Raw genomic sequence first — 27,438 nt, 5'->3', positions numbered from 1 at the left:
GTGGAGTTTATGCCCACTTTACTGTTTTCAATGCCCATTCAAGACAAGTGTGTGTGTGTGTGTGTATCTGTGTGTCCACACACTATAAAGTAAATAAAGCAAAAATGTCAATACACAACATGTTGCCGAAGTGTAAAAAGTGAAGAAAAAGCTGTGAGCTTTGAGATCTGAGGTTGCCTCTTGTTGCATAGAGAGACACACCCTGCTATGAAGTCAGTCCTGTGCGTAGGAACGCACCATTCGTTGTTTGACAAACAGGAACCATGACATGGTGCTAAACACAGTGTTAAATTTAACCCACAAACAAGTCTGCATGTGGCTTTGATTTCAGCGTGTTTAAGCTCCTTCACTGACACACCTAACAACTGTTGTCATTCATATCGAACAGAACATCCAGCAGTCTTTCACACCACAAGTGTGAGAATAGTCAATTTATTACACATATTATTCATATATAAAACGTTATATACAATATACATACATAAATACAAACTACTACACGAAAACTGGCCACATCTGACTTTCAATTAACCAGCAGAAAAGGTGGATTTAATTGAAAATTTCAAGCTCCAAGCCTTTACAGATTGACAGACATTCAAAAACCCTTATATGCAGTCTCAAGGCCGATTGTCCCCTTGTATCCACAGAAACACCACAGGAAGGTCAGGTAAAGTTTCACACAACAACAGAGTCCAGTCTGTTGTTTATACAGGAATCACTTCACTGTCAGTGAAAGTTGCACTACTTCATTACTTAAATTTTCTAAAACTCAACTTGTCACAGCTTGTTTACTCCTGTGATATGTCATAAAACAAACAAACAAACAAAACACAGATCTGTGAGCACCATGTCAAAGGCTGTGTGGACCTAATTGACAAAGGCTATACAACAAACGTAGTGCCATTATAAAATAAACTGTCAAGACACATTGGACGAGGTGTCAGACACGGGCTAGTATTCAAAGAAACAAATTCAAGTAACGAAATGCTGATGTTGATGGTGTATCAAGTAAAGATCTTTAGACTCAACAAGGTTTCATTGCAGTGTGTGGAACAAGACTATACTGGAGCTTTTCCAACCTGACTGTGCTAAATAAAAGCGTTCTAGTCCTTGGATTATACAGTTTCATATATTTGGAAGTATGTTTATTAGCCTTCTTGCTGGGAGTTAGATGAGAAAACAGGTAGGGTTACAGGTAGGAAACAGGTGCTTTTCAAAGCAAAAAAAAAAAATCCACCTAGTCAACAAGTTCTCATTTCTTTAAAGCACACTAAACTCAAATGTAACTCAAGTGTAAAAACAACAGGTTGTGGACCTCTGCTCGGTGCCTTGAAAGCTCGCAGTGACGACAAGACTTGAGGAAGTCACTGAACCAGCCAAGAAACAGCAAACATTGGTTTAAGTATGGATTTAACAAACAAGATATATCATGTCAATTAGTGATCCTTAATGAGAAGATGGTAGACGACTTTGTTTGACAGAATCAGACTAGCTGTTTCCCCGGTTTCCCAGTCTTTATGCTAAGCTAAGCCAGTTTGTAACACTTTAGCAATCAAAATTCTGATCTAACTCTCTGCTAGAAATCAAATATGTGCATTTTGAAATATGCTGAAATGTCCCTAATCATTTCCATAAAGCATCACATTCAAAGTCGAATGAAAAAGTAAAAAAAATATTTTTCAGTGTGGCTATTATGAGCAATGCACAGGAGGTTTTTCATCAGATTGGGTGATAGTTAAGCAATGTGTTAGGTGCAAACATTAAAAAATACCTTGACTGGAACAAGTGCAAATAACTCTAACATAACATGCTCCCACTTTAAATGAAGAATATGACATAAGAACATGCTTTGGATGTTTTGGATGCATGAAATCATCTCAATCAGTTTAGACCAGTGATTCAAAACCAGGCGGGGTACTTGTACTTCTCCTGTTGCCAGGGGCGAAGTGATGTGATTGTGGAGTAATTCAAATCACTTTTTAAAAAGTAATAATTTAAATTTAAAAAATGTACACATTGAGTCAGCTCTAATAATTAATCAGAGGAGATGAAATAGTTAGGTAAAATACATATTCTGTTGAAACAGATCATTACACATCATGGATAAATTGTTTCCCAATTTTGCCACTCCATGTGGTAGTAGTACAAATGCAAATTTGACTAAACCAAACACTGACAGTTCAAAAAATCTTTAAACATCATATCATTGATATCAACTTTTGTATGATTATTAGTTAAATATCATCTGGTTTGAAATTAATTCAAATTCACAAATTTGGAAAGTGACTGGTGTTGATATAATGGTTCTTCGGTTGACCAGACAGAGCTGCGCAGGCACATCTTACAAAGAATGTTGGGAACCACTGGGCAGACTACATTTTAAGATGCTCCATGCATTGCGGCATTGTGTTTCAAAAAATGCACAGAATTAATTATATTTGTGTCAAGATTTTATGAAAGCTACCTTTTACCTTTAATACTTTTTCCAGTTTCACCTTGGAGGTAATTAAATGAGGGCAACACAATGTTTTGCATATCAAGGCAGATATAAGGCACAGCTCTGGCATCGGGATTGAAGGGACAAGGGACATTCTCTATAAAAACTAGTTAAAAAAAAGTTTTGTCTGACCACACTGAATATCAAAAGTGACATGGGTGCAATATTGTTTACAAAAGGGGATAAGAGAACATTTTCACTCACTCTTGCACTTGGTGTTTCATATGAAAAGTTGAAATAGTTGTGCCAAAAAAAACACTGTGAAGAGAGCGTGAACTCCGGATCATTGGTTTCGGACAAGTCACACACAGCCTCCCCCTAATCTGATGTCATAAAGATGAGGTGGGGGTTTCTCCGAAGCTTTCTGACCGGCCAACAATCCAACTTCTGACAGAGTATACTGGCCCCTACAGGAGTGGTCCATTTCCAGTCTCACAACACGATGCCCTCCACATTACAGCTCAGCACTTCGTTGTGTTGGAGCTGGCCCAGCTGCCGGTGGAACTGTCCTTGCTTCTGGGTCCTCCAGCAGCGGATGTTTTCTCCCAGTCTAATACTCTTAATACTGGGCAGGTGGGTAAGCATGTTATTTGGCAAAGACGCCACACCAGAACCAGACAAATTGAGTTCTTGCAAGGACTCTAGTCCAGTAAAAACCACAGGATTCAGAGTCTTGAGCTTGGGATTGTTTGAAAGATCCAGAACTTGTAGGCTCTGAAGGCCCTTGAAGCTGTGTGGCTCAATTTCCTGAAGGTCATGGAGGCCACTGAGGGATAAATTAACCAGATCTTTCAGCTCAGTGAACGCTCCCTCCTTGATGTGAGTGATGGGGTTACCATCTAGACTGAGGTGCCTCAGCGGGAGTCTTGCCAGCCTTGGTACACTCAACAGCCGATTTGCTGACAGGTTTAAGCTTTGAATGTGCAATATTCTTCCATGCAAATTGGTGGACACTGACACGAGCTTGTTATGAGACAGATCAATGTTGACAGGTTCACGATTGACTTTAGCAGTGAATACATCCATGTCGAATTCTTGGAAGCTGTTATGGCTGAGGTCAACTTCGGCCAGAGGGAGGCCAGAGAAACAGCTTGGGGAGAGGCTCTCCAGGTTGTTGTGGCTCAGATCCAGAGCCTCCAGGTAACGCAGCTTGGACAAAGCATTAGGGCTTACCTGAAAATGTGGAGGCACAGGAGAGGGGAACAAAGAGGAAAATACATTATCAGAGCTACAAAGGCACAGGGTAATAATACATATATAGGTCACATATATAGGTCATGTCAGTGCGCATGCGTCGATACGTGTGCAGCCTGTTACAGACGCTCCCGATCTTTCTCACTGTTTTTCTACTATTTTATTATTATTCGCGATTCCTTTACTTTCTTTTTTACTCTGGACTACACTGTCTTCTATCTACCACACACCAGGAAAGTTGTGGGTCTTTTTGGTGTTTTTGTTTGTCGCTGAATTCTCAAGAATTTCCCTCCAGGGATTAATAAAGGAATTCTGATTCTGATTCTGATGTATGTAAAAAAAATTGTACAACATGCAAAAAATTAACCAATCAAACACAATTTGGGCTGACTAGTTAACCTTTAATATCACAAAAAAATGTACCTGATCAGCTTGTAGAATCTAGTAGAGTAATCTCATAAGCCTGAGGTGTGTGCGTGTTTGAATGTGGGTTAGCAAGAACTTATGCTCTACGTTATTCATGTTCATGACACTGAAATATCTTCAGAATGTTAAAATGCACAAGTAGATAAGATTTTTTTGATCACTTGAGGGCCACAAAAACAACCAGAAGCTTCCTACACATCCAGCAGTTAACCCTCTGAAGTCATGTATAATTGTCAGTTGTTGACTATTTTTGATTCTAATTTTATATTTCAACTTAGAATTTTTTTTATCTTGCCATTTTGGAATCATTTTTGATCAGCACAACCTCACAAGTGTGATTTACTGTTGTTTTTTTCATTTTGACATACTGTATTGACACACTGGACCTAAAATCGCACAAAACTCTAAAATCCGACTGGGGAAAATGCGCTGAAGTGCGCTGAATGAAGTGCGCTCAATGCGCTGGTGTTTACTGCGTCTTCTTGCATAAAATGCGCGCCCCAAACGCGCACCAAACGTGATGGCAATGGTCATGAAAAAAACAGTGCGTATATTTTTTATCATAACTCGGGTTTTACTTGACATATTCACAAAATTTAAAAACTGGTATATAGTTTGAAGTGCCCACTTTCGACACAAAAAAAACTGAGATTCAGCGAGGCTGCGTCTTGCAGCTACGTCGTCTTAAAGTGGTCTTGTGATAAGGACGCGCCGGCGCGTCTGTCGACTCCTGAGGGTTGAGGAGCAACATTAGCAGTCACATGGAGTTGCTTTTCTTGACACTTGACAGTTGACAGACTTTTTTTTTAGCTCTGTTTTGTTTTGGTTTGTTTTGGTTTCTACCAACTTCAGAGGGAAAACAGCTTCATCTGTTTGCTATTTGTTGCTAGTAAGTTATAATAAGCGTGATTTTACAGTTTTTTGTGTCTGAAAACAGCTGGTTTTAAAAATGGGCTATACAAAGTTGTCTTGCTTTCAACAGCTAAAATGCTGTAAATGAGACCAGTGACTGTGAATTAAAACATCAAAGAAAATTAGGGATACCCAGTAACGCACATAATACAATTCAGAATGCACACATTTTATATGGATAATAAATATATTTTCTTTCTTGTGTATAAGAATATGTTATATATATACCGTATATATAATTCCACCAACCTTTGTGATATGGTTGTTGCTAAGGTCCAAGCTAATGAGGGTGGTGTAGCCAGGACCAGTTAACATGGTGTCACTGAGTGGGCCCATGGAGTTTGACGACAGGTCTAGGTAGGCCGTGTCCAGTGGGATGGGGATGGGCATGGTGGTGCTGGGCCCGAACCCTCGGCAGTCCACCCTGGTCAGGCTAAAGCTGTCGAACATGCCAAAGCTTTCCACCTCACAGCTGCAACTGGGGTGGCAGTTCTTCACGGCGCTGGACTGGACAGAGGCCAGCAGCGATAGGCCAAGCCACAGAAGGAGTGCCATAACGTTCTGGAGAGAGAGCAAATTCAATTCAACTTTAAGTTCAAAGCAGCTTTCAAGAAATAATCACTGTTTGAGAAAAATGCACGGTCTCGGTCACCGGATCAGATTAGAACACTTTGTCCAAACTAATTCAAAGAACACCTGGTCTGTGGTTTGGGAAATTTTAGAGCTGTCGCTGTTTAAATGCCATCTTCAAGGTATTTATTGTGCCCTGTGAAAAGACTTTAAGCTTTAATTCATGCAACTTGAGTAGCCCCAATTTTCCTTCCTCTTGGCTTCCCAACGGGTGTGACCTAATTTCATTTGATCAAAGAGTTCATTTGCACTTTCTTAGTTTACTCTGTATGCATGATTGTAAAAATGAAATTTTGAATGTGCCTCTTCCATCTTAAGGATAGAAAAAATGATCTTCTTTTGAGCACCTCAGTGCATTAAGAAAAAACATTCAAAATCCACTTCTCCTTTTGAAAACTCTACTGCCTTTCCAGTACTAGACATATGGTCTAGTACTGTAGGAGCTTCTTGTGAAATAACAGTGGAAGAAAAAGCTTAAAAAATAAAAAAAAAAGAAACAAACACACACACAACAGAAGGAAACAAAGTAAGCACATTCAAAAACACATGTATTGATATTTTTCAGTAAATCATCAATTGTAAACTTGTACAGTGAGCAAAATACATTACAAGCAAGACATAATAAATTAATCTAAATGACTGTGAAATCAACACTTTATAATAAAAATAACAATGATTTTAATTAAAACCAGACAAGAACCTCATACCTTTTAACTGTTGTTGCAGCTGTTCTCTCTCTGTGTCTATCAGTGGTATAAATGAATACAGCTCACCTAGTTCAACTTAAGCAATATGTCCTCACACAAACTCAAATGAGTACGAAGATTGGACAGAGGTTAAGAGTTGTGTAACAGCTACAAATGAACAGTCATGGTCAAGTGACCCGGGCATGACACAGTCGGATGAATATTTAAGATACAACCCAGAGTGTTACAGAGTTAAATGAAATGAAGGGTTAAGAAATGTATTTAAAGCTTAAACCAAACTCTAAGTTGGTTGTGGACAGCAAACTACTATTAATGATCCTGTCACCTGGAACGACCTTATACAGGATTGTGGTATCGCTTGTTTTTTTTTCTCATATCTTGATGCATTTCTTTATTGAATGATTGAAAATGCATTAAACAGGGCATTACCAAAAGCACTTATGTTGAAATTTCAGTTAGTCTTTTTGAGCAAATTGAGCTTTTCAAACAAATACATGTTGGTATTGTCCTGCAAAAAGGAGTAAAATAAAAATTCTCTCTGCTCCTCAGAAAGACTTAAATTCGAACAATCTTTGAAGACAGTGCAGTAAAAACATAGCTAGTGACCAGAGTTACGGCTGTTATCAGGTATATCTAACTAGGGTTAACGTTATTTATCTTGGCTTATGTAACAGTATGAGGTTACATGGCTGCATAGGTCTTGTGGGTCAGCATGTGGAGACTGATTACCAAGGCTCAAAGTCTACTTGAGCAGAGCTGTTCACCTCTGTGCAGTATTTCTTTTGTTTTGACCCATGTACTCACTAACTACACTGGCTGCTTGTAATTCTACAAGTGTCTGATGGTACAAGTGTAATCATGTGAATGATTTTAGAGATGGTCTGACGCACTCACTTGCATTTGTGACAACAAAGGTACACAGGGTTTGCTCTTTACTGGCATGCACTGGCATTTTAATTTGTGTGTGTGTGAGTGAGTGTGACTCAGATTTCAGATTATTAACTTTACACTTGAAGTTTCAAAGGCAACTGCTATACTTGTAGTTTTTTGCAAATATTCCACATCATCATCTGTCCCAAAAGAATGATGACAAAGTCCTTCTCTGCCCCCTCTGGAATTCCAATTCTCCTTTCACCTAAAGCAAACTGCAGACCTCAAAAAAGTGATCTGTCTGGTTGGGAAACCTCAGAAAAACCACATGCAGACTAAACATGGGAAACTGCCAGTAAACCCGAGTGGTCGTAAGTTTTTTAGGCCTACCACACAGCCGTCAGCAGCTCGTCACTTCAATGCGGTTTCCCAGTCACATCCATGCATCTCTGCTTCCTTTCCTGTGTCCTTTGCTCCATCTGTTGCTTCAGTGAGGATTGTGAACTTTCTGCACCAGCTGTTCCTCTCAACCGCACACCAATAAATCTCAGCTAACAGCAAACTGCTGCTGGAGCTGCCTTCAAATCAGAAACATTCAAACTACAGCAATTACCCAGAGGCAACGGCAATTAGGGCTGCGAACCCCCCTGAGTGGACAATTGGCAAAGACCTGTGAAATCACGCCCCAACACCTTGTCACTTTCAGAGGCCTTTTCACACCATTTTATCCTGAGAAAGCAGCCCAACAACCCCTGCTGTCCTCTGAGGATCATCAGCCATTAGTTGCTTATTAGTTTATTGACCTCACTGCACCTTATGTGTATAGTAGTGATTACTTTTCATTGCACGATTTTTGCTTAACTACAACTCATAACCTCACAGCTGAATGCAGTAGTAATAACTTAATTCAATTACCGCTGTGTGTTATCAGCAAATTATTTACTGTGTCAAAAGCCAATATAAAAGCAGCACAGTTAATTGCCCACAAGTAATAAACTTATCGACAGTCAGATAAGATAAGATAAGATGAACTTTATTGATCCCGCAGTGGGGAAATTCACCTGTTGTGGCAGCTCACAAGAACACAAGAAGAGTGCAAAAAGTGTGCATAAAAGAGTTATTTCTCTAGCTTCTTTATCTAAATGCATCTTTAAAGCAAAAGACAGAGTGAACATACAACATAATACCTGCTTAGTTCTCCAATTTAACATATTTATTTGCACCTATGTCAAGAATCATCTTGCCCTAAATTTGTTCAGTAACCTGCAGTGCTTTTTCCCAATTTAATCTTCAAGATGAAGGCTGGAAACTGTGTAATTGGAAGATGGAAGCCATGCTAATCCTTTTAAGCCAAATTAATGCATGACACTGAAGAGGAGACGGTTGGAGGCGGCGTTTTGAAACAATTAGGCAGCAAAGGGATGCCTATAGTTACAGCAAATAAATACATTTACAAGAAAGACTTACAAGAATGACTAAACTCATCAGAGTATAATTCAACTAAGCTAAAAGAAAGGATGTTGAAAGAGTAAGTAGATGTGTAGCTAAGTGCATGGCTGTATAATCACCTCTTGTCAATGAGACAATGCTCCACCTAAGGCTGGTATTTGGCAGAGAGGTGCATGAGCTCACGTTTTGTTATGTCATGTCGTGTGTTTAAGACAGACAAGTTAATTTCAGCTGACAGAACCTAACACACGTTTGTATCATACTATACAGCTCTCTCGTCTAAAATTCCAGTCATTTCTCTGTACACAATTTTTTGTAAGACTTTGTTTTCGTATTGTAAATATTTTAATTCCAAATGTATATTTAAATTTTGTATTTGCACTTTATGCCAAATTCTTTGTATGTGTAAACGTATGTGGCTATAAAACTGATTGTGATTCTGAAGGTTGGAGATAACACTATTAGCAGTCTAACTTACCAAAGGATGAGAAAAGGAACAAAACCTTTCGCTTTACATCCGTGTATAGTAAAGGCAGCATGTGGTGGACATATATTCAAGTACTGTACCTAAAAAAATCCTGTGACTGTTTGTAAAATATGATGCACTGTTATATATGAAACCACCCAACAGCTAATTAGCTAAAGTAGCTTCACTTCCACTAGCTATCACATGAAAACATTGCTTAAATAGGAATTTATCAGTAATAATAGGCCAATAATACAAATGTAATAATATAACACAGAGATTTTAAGCATAAAGAGTAGAGACTCTTTATACTTAGGGACTTAAGTAACGAGGTAAGTCAATATTATTTTGATAGATTCATATTTTACTTCTGAGTATTTAATACATTTCACTATTACTTCTGAAACATCTTCTTCCACCACTGTTTCTGTTATACAACCAGCACTTATCTGAACAAACCTTTGCTGAGCTCGTCTTTTGGCCAGATGTGGCACTTCTGTAATCTGTTCAAAGCTGATGTTCGTCCTTCTATATCCTAAAAAGTATACAGAATAATAAAATATCCTTTAGGGAAGGACGGCAATGCCCTGGGAAGGTACCACGGGAGGGGGGTACACAGTGGGCACCTCTGCAGATCAAATTTCTCGCAGCCGGACGTGGCAAACGACGGAGAGCTGAGGACGGTACTGCGGCATTGTTCAGATAAGTTATCACGCAACAATTATCCCACGTGCATCTCCAAAATAACGTCAATACAGCTTCTACCCCGCCCCTTTCTGCTGACTATGGCCACTCCACACATAACTTCGGCGCGCATCATTCACAGGAGTTTGCGCACTCCGTAAAAGCTTGTTTCTCCGTCTGAATAACTTGAGGCAACAACACACTTGAGTCTGGTCAGTTCAGTCGGGACACCGGGGGCGGTTTCTTAAACGCAGAGGCAAACGTGAAACCTGATCTGACCACTCAGGTCCGCTGCTCTGCTGCGTTTCTCAGTCCGAAACTAAATCGCTAATAGACGGAAGTTTGAGACTTTCTGACTAACCGAGAATGAGTAGAAGATGAATAATAAAACTGCTCTACTTGCAGTAGTTTTCTCGTTCGAAACTGTTCCGAGTGACTTACTTTGGTGTCTTTCATCCAGACAGTCCGTTTCTCGCCAGTTTTTCACTTCACCGCTCCCATTTTCCAAACCCCCGCAGCGCTGCTGTGTCCCGCTGGTTCGTGTGTCTGCTGTTCCACATGAGCTCCGCAGAGCCCTCTGTGTGTCTGCCCCGCCACAGTAAACTGCCAAGAGCTGGGAACGCACTCGTCTGTTCCCATCCCAGAAAGTCTGTCGCCTCACTGTAGCACCGTCAAGCCCATCAGCGTACAAAATAAGAGCACTTCCTGTCGATTTTACCCAAAACAAATGTTTTAAGATGAAAGTTAAGGATTTGTTTGTGCTTTCTCTCCTTGTATTGGCAAACATATAAGGTAAATGTACCACAGTGATATGAAAGTTATGATCCTGTTCTTGTCATTTAGGTCTACTGTTGCCATGGTGTTTTTAATGACAGGAGTTATGTTAGCTGGTAATTAGCCTAGCTTAAGTGCGACTTTAAAAGAAAGGAGGAGAGAGAAAAAATTGGGTACACACTGAAACTTACTCAGGAAATACTATGTCATAAAGGCTATATTTCTGAGACTACAGAATGCCCACTCACATTTATTTTTGAAGGCACACACGTGTAACTTCCTGTATTGGTGATTTTGATGCCGTTTGTCAGTGCGCACTCTGGTGGAGACGCCACAAAAATACATGAAAAAACAGCTGAAAACAGTGTTACACAACAAGGCGGTGGTTTGTTTAATTTGGCGTGAGGTTCACATTTTGATGAAGCAGATTAAACAAAAATAATGTGAACAGGAAAGCCAGACATTTCCTGTTTCCGGAAACAAAGACAGAGCCTGCAAGTTTATGTAAAGTAATTTGATATTACATTTATTACTTAAAATAATAATAATAATAATCAATTGATGAATTTATCATTTCTTATTATTTATTTAGTTTCACTTAAAAAGGGCTCATTCCAGTTTGTTGTCAGCGGAAAAATGTGAAATTTTGAAAATGAAGTCATTTCCAAACACATTTCAAAATGAGAATAATGCAGGAGAGGCGAACACAAGCTATAATGGGACTGCTTGTGGTTTTACTGTCACAGGTCACGTCTGTGGAGATATTAGGCTACATCCTGGTAGACAAGACACTGTAACAAGTGCTCTAAAAGGAGGACCAGAAACCCACAGGTCAAGTGTGATGAATTGTGATGAACATCTGTTGCTGCTCACACAATGCTGAGGGGCCTCCACCGTTCATCTGCGCCTCAGCCATTGTTTTCCTCATGAGAGCATGACGCCACCATCACAGCACACACCCTTACATCACTACATACAATTCACACACACATGCTCAATGGTGCACCCACAGGTTTTGTCAAACATGTATAAAAGGGAGCATGATTATTATGCTCTATCAAATAATACATGTGATACAGTGGACTGTGATGGAGAGGGGAAGCTATTTTGAAATGTCATTCGGTGTTACACATGTAGATACTTGTATTCACACATCTTTCTGTAGTGTCTGGGGATCTTCAAGGCTGTAAAGATAAGATAAGGGCAGAGGAAGACAGGATGCAGAGTGCTGTATCACTCTGAAAAGAGAACAGAGGAAGAAACACATGATATGAAGGTCTCATCTAAAGCAAACATGATCAAAGTGGACATGTATCACCATATAGCACTTTACAGTGACCTTACAGTGGGTGTTTTCTATTTAAGAAATGAAAAGGGGAGTTGTCCAGAACATCAGAGCGCTTTTTAATTTACTTTTCATCATTTGTTAGGGAAATTCTAATTCTTGTCTCCCCATGTGGCTAGCTATCAAAAAAAAGAAAGAAAAAACAGATGGGATCAATGGGATCAATAAAATCTATCTATCTATCTATCTATCTATCTATCTATCTATCTATCTATCTATCTATCTATCTATCTATCTATCTATCTATCTATCTATCTATCTATCAAGTACAGTCAGTGTCACTACAGGCTTTTTCCACTAGATGGCGGTAGAGCTAAAGACGTTCTCTTAGAAATTGTCTGCTGTTTCAGTGTGAAGGCTCACGAAGCAGTTCAGAGAAATCAACTCACTTTTAAACGCATGGGAAGTTGTTGTGTTGTGGCCACCAAGGGTCTCTGGGTAGCTCTTCAACCCATCAGTTTTATTTATGATGCCTGGGATTCATGCCGGTGCTGTAAGAACCATGCAGATTATGTAGTCCCTAAAGCGACTAATGCCTTTCAGAGCACGTCTTGAGTCGTTGTTTATCAAAAGTATCTTGGTACAGATCTGCTATCCCGCATTTAAAATAATCATCCACGAATCAGTTATATCTTATTTTGCACGTTTAGAGGACAGATCCCCCATACCTCATATGTGCTATACCTTATCAGTCTTTGTGTAGCATAAGTGACATTCAAGGACGGCCTTCAAAGAGCACTTTACCTCAACGTTTATGTACGACGTGTGTGTGACTTCAAAATCAGTTCACAGATTAATAAACATAGATTCTCTTCCACTATGTCTCCATTTCCCACTTTTCACCAGTGTATTATTTTCACCCATCTCCTCATTTGTCCTACCAGCCGAAGGACACGTTTGTCTTCTGTTTGTCCACCTTGCTTTTCCTCTTTTCCTGCTTTGTTCCAAACAAGTTTGCAAGTTTGAGTCTGATAAACTCAAAATGGTAATGCTGTCCTCCCTATTCTACTTTTGAAAGATGATTTAATTCATTCCATCTTGTTTTATTTCACTCTCATCTGTGTTTGATATTTCGCAATAGAAAGCACAGAGCTTGTCTCAGGGGGTGTCTCTGAAGTGTTGTGTTCACTGCTCGCTGTGTTGACATAGCGCTGAGTCGTCACTTCTCTCCTCTTCTCCTGGATGCGGGACAGCGGCGCCAAGGTGGTACGTTTAAGAGGCTCATCAGCTTATGTGGGATATGGGTCAACCAAGGTGGAATCGCTTTCCAGCTCCATACGCACACAATACAATGCAATATTACTGCAACTCAACTGTCATATCCCAGCAACATTTATCCAATGTTTCTTTATTTGTATGTCCTTCCAGCACACACACAGTTTGAGGAAAAGAGGGGTGAAGAGAAGGAGGGAAGGAGAAAGAAAAGGTGAATGGGTCTCTCTCCCACTCTCTCTCTCAAACACACACACACACACACACGCACACGCACATGCACGCAGAGAGAGAGAGGAAGAAGAGAAAGAAAAACCGCAAGCAGCTTTAGCCTGATGTTGTTTGAAGTAGTCATCCCGGTTACTAAAAAACTTTGGTTTCACACATTATGTCCTTGTTGTTGTATATTTCTTTCCCCTAATTTATTTTAACAGCCAATAGGCATGTAACATTAGTGGATTTTTAAATAATAAACACATCTAAACAGGATATCAGTGAGTGGAGGCTCAGGGTGGTGTTATTTTGCATTATTTTTATGCCATAGTGGTCACAGCAATATGTTAAAGATCTGCTAAATTTAACGCCTTTGTCACACAGTGTTTTCAAATACTAACATAAGAATTTTGGATTCATCTTTGTGGCTGATTCCTTGATAATGATCACTACCACCACTGCATGATATGGTTCTGTTAAGTCATCCATCCATCCAGCCTGTCTTTAGCGCTGTCATGCTGCGTCGGTGTTGTGGCAACCAGCTGTTCCTGGACTCATTTGCCAGGCAGGCTACTTCACCTTGTGGTGTATTGAAAATTAAAAGACCTGAAAAGACTGACGCAGGCAAAAGGCAGCGGAACTCAGGGGACGCGCAGGGAGAGCCCTTCGTTATCTTTAATTAGCACCACACCACCAGGGTTCACATTCATTTAATCTGTGGAACTTGCTGCACTGCGGGTGTATTAGAACAATTAAAGCGCGGTTCAGGTGTCACCGCGCAATGTGGCTGAGGTGTCTCCATGGCGAGAAAAATGACCCAACTCTGCATGTCAGTAAATGTTTACTGAGTCTATTACATCATCACAATTTGCAGTTTAATGGGAAAAACACGCTTTGTGACTGTAGTTCCAGAGGAGTGTGTTAGCTGATGGGAAAACGCCTTGCATTCTCTCCAGCCTGTATGATAACAAGGCTTTAGGCCTGCCGTCAATCCTCTTACATTGTGCCTCACTGAAAATGGATTAGTGAGTAACGCATACGTTTTGGCCCCGGGTCACTTTGAAGGGATTTAACTGAATGGGCCTGTAGCTGGCACTGGCCTCCTATATTGATAATACATCAAATACGCTTGCCTTTTTTTTAAAGAAATTATTTAAATAGCCCTTTCTGATGAAGAGCATTCGTTTTTGGACTGGGTGTGCTTTTTAACTCGATCTGGAACATCTGACTTATTTTGTTTCTCGAACATACAGATGAAATAAAGAAACCCGAGGAGCAGAGTTGAATCTTTGTCCTCCTTCAGATATGTGGCCTGTGAACAGCACTGTTTGTGGAAACGCACAGGAGCCATCAGAGGCGCTGACTGCGGGACGTAAGTAGCTCTCCAGGGTGCTGAAGTTGTCTCCAAACGCGACAGACGCCAGCGCCCGAGCCCTGCCTGTCGCTTTCAGACCCTGTTCCAAACACTATGACTTGGTCGTGTCGACACCGCGGATCCTCCAGGTGAATAGGTGAGGTTTTGGGGATGGTTAGGTGACGGTCTGTGTGGACACAGAAAAACAAATCCGGGAGGACACCTGTTAGGATTGTCTCATCGGACCTTGAAGCTGCCCTCATGGCATCAAATAAATGGTAATTGGTGCATTTGTTTAAATTCAACCATTTATGATTTCGCAACAGCCATTTATCTGACAATGAGAAATTGCCGGGACTTTTATCTTTCCTTTTGCAGGTGTCGCTGGTATAATTGATAATTCAAAGGTGAACACGAAGATTCACTACCTTGGACACCCTGGAAGGACAATGCAAAATATTCCTCCAAATTTCAGAGGGGCGCTATGGGAGTCCAACCATCCATGTTTGCCCTTAATTAAAAGCAGACAGACTTTAACGACACAGCCCTTTTATAACTTTGTGTTATGGGTCCTCCTCGGGGTGTTGACGTTCCCTTGTTGTGTCCGCTGTTTGATATTCAAAGTGGGGGTCCTGGGGCCTTGGAACTGCGACCCTGTTTACTACAGGGCCCTACCCGCTGCGGCTGCCAGGCTCGCTGTAAGCAGGATAAACGGAGACCTGAGTCTGGATCTCGGCCTGGAAATGGACTTTATCCTCCTCCAGGAGCCTTGCGAAACTTCCAAAGCCCTCACCGCGTTTATTTACTATGAAAATATGGCAAATGCGTTCGTCGGCCCCACCAACCCGGGATACTGTGTTGCGGCTTCCCTGCTGGCCAAGAACTGGGAGAAGGCCATCTTTTCCTACAGCTGTGTTAACTATGAGCTGGACCGCGCCATAGGATATCCGACTTTTGCCAGCACGGTGCCGTTTCCCTCCGAGGTGCTGTTCACCGTGCTCAAACACTTCAGGTGGGCCAGTATTGTAGTGGTCTCTTCCAATGAGGATATTTGGAGGGACACCGCAGGGAGAGTAGCTACCGCTCTGAGGCGAGAGGGGCTTCCCGTTGTCCTGGTGACATCTATGGGCATAAATGAGACTGAGGTGGAGAGCACACTGAGGAAGATCAAGGCTGCAGGGGAGATCAGGGGTGAGTGATGAAATTAATGCAGGACTTTGCTACATTGCATGTTAAAGGTGTGGTATGGCATGGTAACAGACAATTCAGAGTTGCATAATTAAACATCTCAGTTGTACACATCCTCTTCACTAGGCTTATCACTCCACCATCTGACCAGGGAGCCATTTTGACTTTGCAGATTACACCTTGTGGTTAAGGTGAACTGGAAGAGTTGTGTCACGTGTGTTTGTTTTTAACACCAGTAATTTCTTTTTTTTTATTTTTGTGCTTTACTTAATCACAAAGAGCTGGCAGGTACAAGTGGAGAGGGAAAAGGTATTTAAATATTACATGGACAGTTAAATGGTCAGCACTGCCCAGACCACCCAGGGTCCAAGTACATTTATTTCTGTTACTCTCTAACTGGGTTTGGAAACTTTTAGAGTACATTGCATTCACTCTACTTGAAAGAGACATAAGGGTACTCTTTCCAGCACTGTATTTGTTAGCTATTGGCACAATAAATCAAAGTTGAGCCATATTACCACTCTACATATGCCCATAAAACTTATATTTTAGCAAACCCCTGCAATGTTGTATTCTTATCTGTTCCAGTCATCATCATGTGCATGCACTCCATCCTGGTTGGAGGGGAGCAGCAGGCTACTTTTCTTCTTAAAGCACAGGAAATGGGCCTGACTTCAGGGAAGTATGTGTTTGTGCCCTACGACACCCTCCACTACAGCCTGCCCTACAAAAACGTCTCCTACTTCCCCCTGCGAAACAACAGCAGGCTGAGGGAGGCCTATGACGCTGTGCTCACCATCACTGTGGTCTCTGAGCCCCTGTCCTTCAATGAGGCGTTCGCTGCCGCCAAGAAGAGCGAGGAAGTGACGTTAGCTGTGCAGCCAGAACAGGTGGAATATTAAAGGATACTTTCCTATTTTTAAAACCTGTTGTAAAACTGTACTCACGTGCCTATAAATGCTTTGAAAAAAACTGCCCATGCTGAGTGTGAGAGGTGGGGAATAAAATCCAGTTTTCAGGACTTGCACAAAGACATCCCAAAGTAATATGAGTTGGTGTGACAGATAATTAGACAGATAATGAAGGTATCTTTCAAAATTACAGTCTTTTTGAGACTAAAACTTATTCATTCTGTTTCCATCCCTCCACATGGTCCCAAAAAGAAACACTGTCCTGAAAAGTTAACTCACATTTTGAGATGACTGTTCAAAATTTTGTATTGTCTGTCAGTATTACTTACCCTGTAATTAGCAAAAAATGACTGGATTTGTGGTTGATAATTATTCCACATACCCAACATAGTCTTTTCACTGATACCTCTAATTTCAACTCATACGGAGTATCTCATTATTCTAAAACCATCCTATACTTACCTAGTATTTTTTGTCTCCATCAGCCAAACTCTGAAACATCTGATTTATTGCTCAACATTTCGATAGAGGATGATTTAAAATAATCCAAATATTTTAACACATCTCATCTTTTCCTGTGTCCCTTGCAGGTTAATCCACTATTTGGAACCATCTATAACAGTATCTACCTGCTGGCCATGTCCATCCACAAAGCCAGGCAACGAGGCATGCATTTGTCAGGCTCAAACCTGGCCTACTTCACAAAGAACATAACCTTCAGTGGCTTCAACCAAAAGGTCCAGGTGAACAATGGTGGGGAAGTTAAGACCAACTATGTTGTCCTGGACACTGACAACAGAGGGAGCCAGCTGTATCAGACCTATATGGTGGATCTAACTGCTGGAGTGCTTCGTTTTGCCGGGAGGTCCATTAATTTTCCAGGAGGATCTCCCCCACCGTCTGACTCCAGCTGCTGGTTTGACAAGACCATCATCTGCACAGGAGGTAAAAGGATTTGGTTTGTGTTTGTGCGTGAATATAGGTGAATATGGATGTGTTTCTTCAGGTCTTCACAGTCACATCATTGCATTACCTGTTGTTGTTATCCTCAGGTGTGGAGGTCACCTACATCATTGTGGGGTTTGCTGTCATTTTCACTCTGGCTGTAGGAGGGCTTGCTATAAGTCTTTATATCAGGTACAGTCTGTAAACACAAATAGACTCATCTTTTGATGTAGAACGTTTTTTGTATCGTATGGGATACATTCACACACTCTATGGTGTGATGGGGACTAGAATGGATAAATTCTTGAGATTAAGAAGGGACGGTCTTGAGAGTTTGACTCAATAACATTTGATAATAGTTGGTGGTAGCAAGAGATGGCTATTTCAAACAGAAGTAAAACCACATGTTGATTTTCTGTAGCTGTAGGTCACAGTAACCTATACTTTGAAAGTACTTTAAGCTAGTGCTTTAAACCATACGGCTGAACTTATGTGAATGTCTTTTCCATAAGTCAACACTCGATTACTCATGTCACAAAATGTAATAGCTGGCCATCTGACCACTATCTGCTGACAGGAGACTGCGGTTAGTTCACATACAAGGATTAGATTCTCTTCTTTATCATCTGTCTTTGCTCCACAGATGATCCCTGTGGCAGCTTTAGGAAATTTCCAGTTGTCATTTGAACTGATTTCCTTATCTTTCGTCAATCTCATGGGCAGGAGGAGACTCCAACAAATCCAGCTGGTCAAAGGTCCCAATCGGATCCTCCTGACCTTAGAGGATCTTACGTTTATCAATCCTCAACTTAGCAAAAAGGTAAGCAGCATCACTGTCGTCAAATTAAACATAAGCATATTCATGGATTTATGTTTCTGCCAAGTTCTTTGGACATAGTACATTGAACATTAGTTCAAAATCTGAAAAAAATATTCATATTTGCTATATAAAATGTTTTAGGATACAACTAATTTCTGGTCTTTGATGTCCCACAGAAAATCACCTTAGAGGATCTGAGTGAGTCCAGGAGTGCCCTGGAGGAGAAATCTGGGGACCGCTCACACTCTGTAAACAGCATGCAGACCGCAACTCATGAGACCACCAGTGTAGCCGTGTACGAGGTAGGTGACACTGGAAGAGTCACTGCACATCAGTCTGTAAGCGTGGTTGTGTCAGTGCTTTTTGAGGTTATGGTTAAGTCGTAGCTTGTGGTTTTTGTCAGTTATTCAAAAATGACTTCTGTTTCTTTTTTTGTAACATCTCTTAAAAATGCCAGTGAAACTCAATACTCAAGACAAAAGACTGACCACACTGTTAACAACTGGGCTTCTCTTCCAGGGCGACTGGGTGTGGCTGAAGAAATTTGAGGAAGGGCAGTTCAAAGAAGTGAAGCAGAGCACCACCAAGATTTTCACAAAGGTAGAGTGACATGTCTCGACCTGTAAGAAGAACTAGTCACATATACTTCTATTTTTACTGTAATTCGGTAGGATAAAGCTACACTCTGCCTCAAATGTCATACTTCTACTCAGGGCAATACATATTGCAGACAAAAAACTAAAGCTAAAAACTGCACATACCGTTCCACAAACAATGAACATTATAGATTAGTTTGATGTTACAGCTTTTCTTTTAACTTGTTTGTCTGCTTTCTTAGATGAAAGACCTGAGAAATGAAAACGTGAATCCATTCCTCGGCTTCTTCTCAGACCTTTCCATGTTTGCCGTGGTGACAGAGCACTGCTCACGAGGCAGTCTGCAGGACTTGCTGAGGAATGAGGATGTCAAATTAGACTGGATGTTCAAATCATCACTTGTGCTTGATCTTATCAAGGTAAAACACTGATATACTCATTTGCATGTGCAGAGCTTAGTGTGTGATCTGTCTTTCCGATGATAACTTGTCAAATACGTTGTGCTTCCAGGGTATGAAATATCTTCACCACAGAGATTTCCCCCACGGCAGACTAAAATCTCGTAATTGCGTGGTAGATGGGCGTTTTGTCCTCAAGATTACTGACTATGGCTTCAATGAGCTGCTGGAGTCTCAGAAAGCTCCTATAGAAGAACCTCCACCTGAAGGTACCTAAATGTGTCTTTCATCAATGTTCATGAACAACCATTTACCAAACTCTATATACAATACATTTTGTAGAAAGAACCTGACTGATTCCTGGCTATGGAAGAGCTATCTACAACCTCACTGTAAATGTGGTATTAAGAAAATAGTTTGAGTTTTTTGAAGAGAACTGACATGATGTACTTATCCAAAGCGAGTGTATTTCCTGCAGTAGATGGTTTTCAGTTCAGGAGTGTGGGTGTAGGAAGCTAAGCAATGTCCTGCTAAAAGAATACCCTTCTAGAAGAATTCGATAGCACTTTTAGCATCCACTATATTTACAAAAAAATAGACAGCCTTCAGTTATGTGTTATTATGTGACTTTGGTGAAGCCAAATGAACCCTCTGAAACACCAAGTCAAGACAGCAGTGGACCAGCAACTCCTGTCTTCAGCGAGGTAAAATTACTGTTTTTTTCAAAGGAACCTGGTGGTTTCAAAGAGAACATAAATGGATATATCAGCTTTAGTATGTGCCAGAAAGAACTGTCTAATGGCAAAGTAAAGCAGGGAAAATCCTCTGCAAACACTTAATTGATATTGACTTTGTGCCTCAAAATACAGTACCTAAACTATCCTTTTAACAAGAGTCTAAAGACTTCAACTTCAGTATTCAAACCTTCAAACCTTTATTGTCGGTATTTTATTACATACACCGAAATTCTTCTCTGCATTTAACCCATCACTGATTGAACACACACGTGAAAGATGAAAGAAAGATGAAAGTGACATATTTTGTCATTGGAGGGAAATCACTCCAACGAAATTCGTGCTCTGCATTTAACCCACCCAAGTGACGTGCACACACACAGCAAACCCGGGGCAGTGGGCGACCGCGTGCAGCGCCCGGTGAGCAGTGGGGGTTAGGTACCTTGCTCAAGGGTACCTCAGCCATGGACACCGGTACGGGGAATCGAACCAGCAATCCACTGGTTACGGGTCCGACACCCTAACCGCTGATCCACGACTGCCCCCAGTGCAACATGCAATGAAACACACAGGAGCAGTGGGCTGCCATTTCAGGGGGAGGGGGGTCAAATCGGCCCTACATATATTACAGTTCACTTGTGTCTTGTTTCCGTCATGTTCCCACCTTAATTCTAAATCTTTTCTCTTTTTTCACTCAGATCTTTATTGGACAGCTCCAGAGTTTTTAAGGGACCTTGCAAGCTCACGTAAAGGCACCTACAAAGGAGACGTGTACAGCTTTTCTATCATCCTTCAAGAGGTGGTGGTCAGAGGTCCTCCGTACTGCATGCTGGGTCTACCTCCTGAGGGTATGTATCCATTGGGCAGGAGGAGACGTAGACAAAGAGAAGCTGACAAATTATAGAGGCATTGTTAGAACGATGTAGATTTAAGGAATTACAACAGTGTTTACAACATTTTGATGTGACAGTGTCAGCATACTGATATGGAACATAATCTGGAATTCAACTGACATGTCCCACCTAAATCACATCCCCACCAGAGATCATCCGTAAGGTGAAGAAACCTCCACCAATGTGCCGCCCCACGGTGGCACCAGACCAGGCTCCTCTGGAGTGTATCCAGCTGATGAAGCAGTGCTGGAGTGAGCTGCCTGACCGCAGACCAACATTTGATGAGATCTTTGACAGGGTACATTTTGTGGCCTTATTCTTACAGACCTCAAAGTTGTTTATTGTTTAACTCAAGGACATCACTTTAAAAATATTCTTATTGTTTAACATGAGACTGTATTTTCCTATGAGTAGTTCAAGTTAATCAACAAGGGTAAGAAGACTAACATCATTGACTCCATGCTGAGGATGCTCGAACAGTACAGCTCCAACCTGGAGGATCTCATCAGAGAGAGAACAGAGGAGCTGGAGGTGGAAAAACAGAGGACAGAAAAGCTTCTGTCAGAGATGCTCCCGCCGTAAGTTTGTACACACACACACACACACACACACACACACACACATACACACACACAGAGAAATGTAAAAGAGAAACGAAAAAAAAACATGAATTTACTTAACAATTGTGTACCAGAATGGAAACTTTCAAAGTGTAATGAATTCAGTCACATTCACAGAATAGAAAGCCTCATCATTTGATCCTTCTAACGTTTCTGCCCCTTGGTCTACAGTTCGGTGGCTGAGGCCCTGAAGACCGGTGCCACAGTGGAGCCAGAGTACTTTGACCAGGTGACAATCTACTTCAGCGACATTGTGGGCTTCACTACCATCTCCTCGCTCAGTGATCCCATCGAAGTGGTGGACCTTCTCAATGACCTCTACTCTCTGTTTGACGCCGTGCTCAGTAACCATGATGTCTACAAGGTCAGAGAACATCAAATATTTTCAATAAACAGTGCAGGGACTGGGGGGTTGTTTACTTGAATATGTTAATTATGTTAACTTAATCTGACTTATTGGTCTGGTTTGAGGTTTGCAGTCCTGACCATGGATTTGAAATATCAGTAGCTTAAACGTCCTGTGTAATAATAAATCGACAGAGCTGCCTGTGGTGCTGAGGTAGCAGATGGATTTGTAATTTCACTTTTTTCTCTCAGCCTTGCCCTGCAACTTTCTTGGATGTTCTCTTATGTGCTGTATCTGTATATGTACATACAGTATACATCTGATTACTCTGTTGTGCCAGGAGTTCCTCAGATTGTATCATCCACTCTCTTAAAAATTATGCCAGTAAATTCTCATTGTCTACTAGTGTGTTTGAAAATGAGATGAGTTTGTGATGATATTGAGTTTATGACTTTTGAGGGATTCTCTCCTTTATCTGAGTGAGACAGTATACACTATAAAAAGTAATGGGACGCCTGACCATTACACCAGAATCACATCTTAAGTGCATGGACATTGGTGTGTACTTGGTTCATCTTTTCCAGCTGTGGCAGCTTCTGCTCTTCTGGAAGGCTTTCCACAAGATTTTGGAGTGTTTCTTTGGGGGTTTCTGCCAATTCGCACAGGGCACTGCTGTTGGATGGGGGGGCCTTGCTCATGGTCTCAGTTCCAATTCATCCCAGGGATGTACAGTGGGGTTGAGGTCAGGGCTCTGTGTGGGCCAGTCAGGTTCTTCCACTCCAAAGTCATCCAACCATGGCTTTATGGTCCTTGCATTGTGCACTGGGGCTCACTCACACCAGAATAGGAAATGACCTTCCCCATGCTGTTGCCACAAAGTTGGAAGCATAGCATTGTCCAAAATGTCTTGGTATGCTGAAGTATTAAGATTTCCCTTCACTGCAAGTAAGGGGCCAAGTCTTATAACACACCTGAATTCAATAATAAAGAGGTCTTATCTAATACTTTTGTCTATATTGTGTACATCTTCAAAAAGACTAGATGGAAGTTGTTGCATTGAGAAAAAATAAAATGTAAATCAATACTATTTGTAGTTCAAAAAAAATTGACATAGTCTATAGTCTATAGTACACATAAAGTACATACAAGATGTGTGAATAAATATGCTTATTTTTTAGGTGGAGACTATTGGTGATGCCTACATGGTTGCATCAGGCCTGCCAAAGAGAAATGGCAACAAACATGCTGCAGAGATCGCCAACATGTCTCTGAACATCCTCAGCTCAGTGGGAACTTTCCATATGCGGCACATGCCAGACGTACCTGTCAGGATACGCATAGGAATCCACTCAGGTGAGATGGTGCAAAACCAGTGTCTACACCGCATTGTTTACAGTATTAGCCCTCTGTTCCAGATGAGCAGGTGATCCAGTTCCCATGCACACCTCTTTCCAGAAAATGAAAACAATTTTTTCCTGCCGCAGCGGAGATCAAAGTGACTGTGAGGCTTATTTCAACTGCATGTTTTGGCTGTTTTTATTTACATTTGTTGTCTAATAATGGTCCGCTTCAGAGGAGACATTTGGTCTCATCCATCACCTCCACAGTCAAGATAAGACTAATAAAACAGGACAGTTGCAAGGCTGCACCAGAAAGCTTTCAGTTGTTACTGAGGTAGGGTTAGACTGACTTTTCACTTGTTCATGCTCAACTGTTCATGCTCAGTCATGTTCAGTTTTAATATTTTACTCAATGACTGTGCTGATGCATGCTTGAAAAGAGTGGCTAAGAAAAGTGCTAAGCTTACTGCCAACAGTATAGTACAGCACAGTGAGCATATTTCACTACAGGGACCAATATAAGGGTCACAATGATGGCAAAAAACACATTTACAGCCAACTGTAATTAAACTGGACTTTGTAATGTTTTTGATCTCTCTTGATTTAGAGTCCCACTGCCTTTAAACAAGACAAATGACTTAATTTTTTGTTTTCAGGGCCCTGCGTTGCTGGTGTGGTGGGTCTGACCATGCCTCGATACTGCCTTTTTGGAGACACTGTCAACACTGCCTCTCGCATGGAATCCACTGGGCTGCGTGAGTGTCCCCCAACATATTTTGTTGTGTGGTTTCATGTTTTGCTTTGTTCTAATGTGGTCTTCATTTGTCCTTGTTCCTCAGCTTATAGAATTCATGTTAATGTGAGCACTGTGAATATCCTCCGTTCTCTCAATGAGGGTTATAAAATAGAACTCAGAGGCAAGACGGAGCTGAAGGTAACATATTCTACATTCATTTAAACCTCCTTATTTGGTAATTGAGACAAATATTTTAGAGTCTGTTAATTCGTGTTTTGTTTTGTTTTGTTTTTCAGGGTAAAGGTTTTGAGGAGACCTACTGGCTTGTGGGGAAAACAAACTTTACAAAACCTTTGCCAAAACCACCAGAGATCAAACCAGGGTAAGCGCTCCAACCTACTGATACTCAGGTGGTGCTACATCAAAAAATATGTGTGTAAATATGAACAAATTCATTAATAGGAAGCGATTTAATACATTCTTACCATCCAACCCTGTTTTAAAGCTGTCACGCCTGGCAGAAATTATCATCCCCGTTGAGTTTGCAAATGTATTGTAAGGAATGTTGTAATGCTGTCATATTACTGTTGTCATTAACCAGCCTGTAACTGGCTTCTAACACTGATATATTTTCTACTCATGCAAATTGCATCTGAATGTTACTTCAGGGAAGACAATCACGGCCTGAACCCTGAGGATATAGCTGCATACAGGAGAAAGAAAGCTGAAAAAAAGGCTTGACCTTCTTAGTCTAAACACAGGAGGTAGAGACCTGCATGCCAGCTGGTGTTGTGCTGTTGAAATGTTTGTGTGGCTGTCAGTTTGATGTGACCAAATGCAACCTCTGAAACTGCATGTGTACAGTTTTTTCTCATTGATTCTTGAATCTTATTGATTGCCCTGTGACCTAGTAGTCTCATTAATCTCTTGATCTTATCACCTTCTACACCTTCTTAAGCAGATTGGGGAAAGCCTTCTTTGTTTAGTTCATTCACTTTCATTGTGACTGGCTCACACATTTTCATAATTAACTCATTTATTTTACCGTGTTTTGGCAGTGTTTGTTTCTGCTTTGTGGCGTGCTTTCGTAGTATTTTTTTATGTATTTGAATCCCACAGTTTTGCTTAAAAACAAATGTCTGTACAATACAATATTGGTCTTCACTCCACCTTCTGTATTTACTAGGGACAACTGGCAAGAGATGGTGACAGAGGAGATCAAAACCCTTTTTCGCAAGGCCAACAGGCAGGTGGAGATGAAGATCTGAATGAGAGGAGGAGCAGGAAAGATGTGAAAGAAGCAAAACCAGGGGAACAGAGGAGAGGAGGGCAGGCAGAGGACAGAGAGCACCACCCAGCCTATCACTGTGGCTTAATGCCGGCTTGTTTAAGAGGATTGTTCATCGACTGGCTAATCTGCGTGCAGCCAGCACAGCAGAACACGACAGTGCTAATGTAATGAGAGTTGTCGCATTACCTGTCTACATACCTGCTGCCTGTAGCACAGGGAAGCTGCACTGCTCCTTAATGAGGGATGCACTCACTCACTCCTCTCAGCACTCACTGACCACTGAGTGGTCACCTATTTCAGGGCAAACAGAGGTTCACCCATCTGAAAATTGAACGGCCCAAACGCCTATTTCAAAATGAAATGTTATATCGTCTGGTGTCTGTTTTTAGTTTGCCATGAAAGCTCATAATAGAGTTGCAGGGCCTGACTGTTGCTTAGCTATGGTTAAATATTTTATGCTATTAGCTCTCCATGATTGGAGACAAAGGCTGCTATTGTATATAATTACCATAATTATCAAAATCAGAGACATTTGCCACTTTCACTTATGCTATATTAAAGCAGTGATTCAGCTCAGTAAATTGAAATGAATTAAATGAATACACAATATGCTCCTGTGGTATTATTTTTTTGTTTTGTTTTTTGTTTGTTTGTTTGTTTTAGCAATAGTAAACTTACAGTATCATACATCAGGTCATCAGTTATGTGGAGTTCATGGTTGTGTTTCATTTCATTCAGTTCATTTGGCCATTTTTTTTTTCCACATTACAGCACTCTAAAAATCTTTTTTGCCTACCGTTATCACAACCTCTGTCTCAATAGGAGAACACAACTCTTGATGGTCACACACAAAAATTTCAGGTGTGCATTAATGCAAAATACAAAAGTTTTATTCAACACAAAAGTCTAAAACTGCTGATTTCCCCAGCAACCGTTGATGCAATATATTGATGTTTCACTATGGCACATTACAAGACTTTTTGTGGTCCCAGAAGTTCCTGTTCCTGTTTCTATATGTTTCCCTTATAGATGCATGATGTGTCTGACAGATACTTAAGAGCACCATCTAGTGTGCAAATTAGGACATTTGCTTAGGGGTATTGATTTATTTATTTTATTTACTTGCTTTAATAATGATATTTAGGTGAAAGGGAATGCCTGAGAGCACACACTAGAAGAAGGCAAAGAATATGGAGTATGGAAGTCTATTTGTGAAAGCATTGTTTTGACATTAACCCCAAATATGAAGTCATTTCTCAACTGAACCATAGTCAGTTCTAATTTTTATCATAATAATTATTTTGGAATAACATACAGAACTAATCCCCTGCATCTTTTCATGGTAATCTATAGACGCAGCTTAATTCATGCTTGGTATACCAAACAACAGCAGAGTCAGTCAGAAACATGTATGTATATTGTGTAATTTATGTAATGTTTTGTTTTTTTGTTTTTTTTGTCTTGTATATTATCACTGCGATGCAAAGTATAAGGTGTATGTAAATATGTCATCATTAAGAAATTAAATCATTGATTTCTAACACCTTCATGGTTGGGTCTTCTTTAGTATAACCACTCCTTTTCCTGTTTGCAACCAGAGGGTGGCGCTACAAATCCATAAGGCAATTATTTCTTTCAAAGGGCCTGCATAATTTGGCAACAGAGAAGCAGTCAAGATCTTCATTGTTTTCTATATTCTTTGACATGTTTTTGGATTGAGATTTTGGCAGTATATTAAAACAGAAATCTTGATGATGATGATCTTGATAATGCTTCCACAGCCACATACTACTCACTTGGATTCTTTTGTCAACCTGCATTTATACCGTTTTATTTGAAGTAACCATGAGAACCGTGCACTCCAGTTTGTGCACTTCAGAGTCCACA

The 27,438-nt window shown here is 40.8% G+C and overlaps 2 protein-coding genes across 5 annotated transcripts; one reads left to right on the top strand and one right to left on the bottom strand.

The window, feature by feature from the left end:
* Positions 1-416: 416 nt before the first annotated feature.
* Positions 417-10,512, bottom strand: tsku (tsukushi small leucine rich proteoglycan homolog (Xenopus laevis)). 3 transcript variants are annotated; one of them, XM_046390450.1, is made up of 4 exons: positions 10,277-10,512; positions 9,611-9,686; positions 5,279-5,590; positions 417-3,670 (listed from the first exon to the last, which is right to left on the bottom strand). In XM_046390450.1, exons 3-4 carry the CDS (start codon positions 5,582-5,584, stop codon positions 2,930-2,932), a joined length of 1,047 nt encoding a protein of 348 aa, XP_046246406.1. In that variant the 5' UTR covers positions 5,585-5,590; positions 9,611-9,686; positions 10,277-10,512; the 3' UTR covers positions 417-2,929. The 3 variants fall into 3 exon arrangements, with proteins under 3 accessions (XP_046246406.1, XP_046246404.1, XP_046246405.1); XM_046390448.1 differs by lacking the exon at positions 9,611-9,686 and having other exon boundaries at positions 10,277-10,511; XM_046390449.1 differs by lacking the exons at positions 9,611-9,686; positions 10,277-10,512 and adding an exon at positions 6,367-8,236.
* A 4,075-nt stretch (positions 10,513-14,587) lies between these two features.
* On the top strand, positions 14,588-25,644 carry gucy2f (guanylate cyclase 2F, retinal). Of its 2 annotated transcripts, XM_046390277.1 has the most exons (20): positions 14,588-15,011; positions 15,112-15,924; positions 16,510-16,811; positions 17,423-17,777; positions 17,885-17,969; positions 18,501-18,597; positions 18,774-18,899; positions 19,117-19,197; positions 19,436-19,612; positions 19,704-19,860; positions 21,024-21,173; positions 21,368-21,516; positions 21,633-21,796; positions 22,010-22,202; positions 23,363-23,537; positions 24,181-24,279; positions 24,364-24,458; positions 24,557-24,642; positions 24,929-25,024; positions 25,447-25,571. In XM_046390277.1, exons 2-19 carry the CDS (start codon positions 15,183-15,185, stop codon positions 24,999-25,001), a joined length of 3,306 nt encoding a protein of 1,101 aa, XP_046246233.1. In that variant the 5' UTR covers positions 14,588-15,011; positions 15,112-15,182; the 3' UTR covers positions 25,002-25,024; positions 25,447-25,571. The 2 variants fall into 2 exon arrangements, with proteins under 2 accessions (XP_046246233.1, XP_046246231.1); XM_046390275.1 differs by lacking the exon at positions 24,929-25,024 and having other exon boundaries at positions 25,447-25,644.
* Positions 25,645-27,438: the final 1,794 nt, after the last annotated feature.

This window comes from Scatophagus argus, chromosome 5 (assembly GCF_020382885.2).
Source record: "Scatophagus argus isolate fScaArg1 chromosome 5, fScaArg1.pri, whole genome shotgun sequence".
In the NCBI taxonomy this organism is placed as follows: Eukaryota; Metazoa; Chordata; class Actinopteri; family Scatophagidae; genus Scatophagus; species Scatophagus argus.
Note: the sequence above shows the minus strand (reverse complement) of the source record. Positions and strands in the feature narration are given on the sequence as shown.

What these genes read in the sequence shown, in the direction of transcription:
- tsku (XM_046390448.1), bottom strand. An exon ending in GCAACAACCATATCACAAAG is followed by an intron (nt 3,671 to 5,278) that starts GTTGGTGGAATT and finishes CCACATTTTCAG; the next exon opens with GTAAGCCCTAATGCTTTGTC.
- gucy2f (XM_046390275.1), top strand. Translation starts at nt 15,183, where the DNA reads ATGCAAAATATTCCTCCAAATTTCAGAGGGGCGCTATGGGAGTCCAAC. An exon ending in TTGTGCTTGATCTTATCAAG is followed by an intron (nt 19,613 to 19,703) that starts GTAAAACACTGA and finishes TTGTGCTTCCAG; the next exon opens with GGTATGAAATATCTTCACCA. An exon ending in AGAAGAACCTCCACCTGAAG is followed by an intron (nt 19,861 to 21,023) that starts GTACCTAAATGT and finishes TTTTTCACTCAG; the next exon opens with ATCTTTATTGGACAGCTCCA.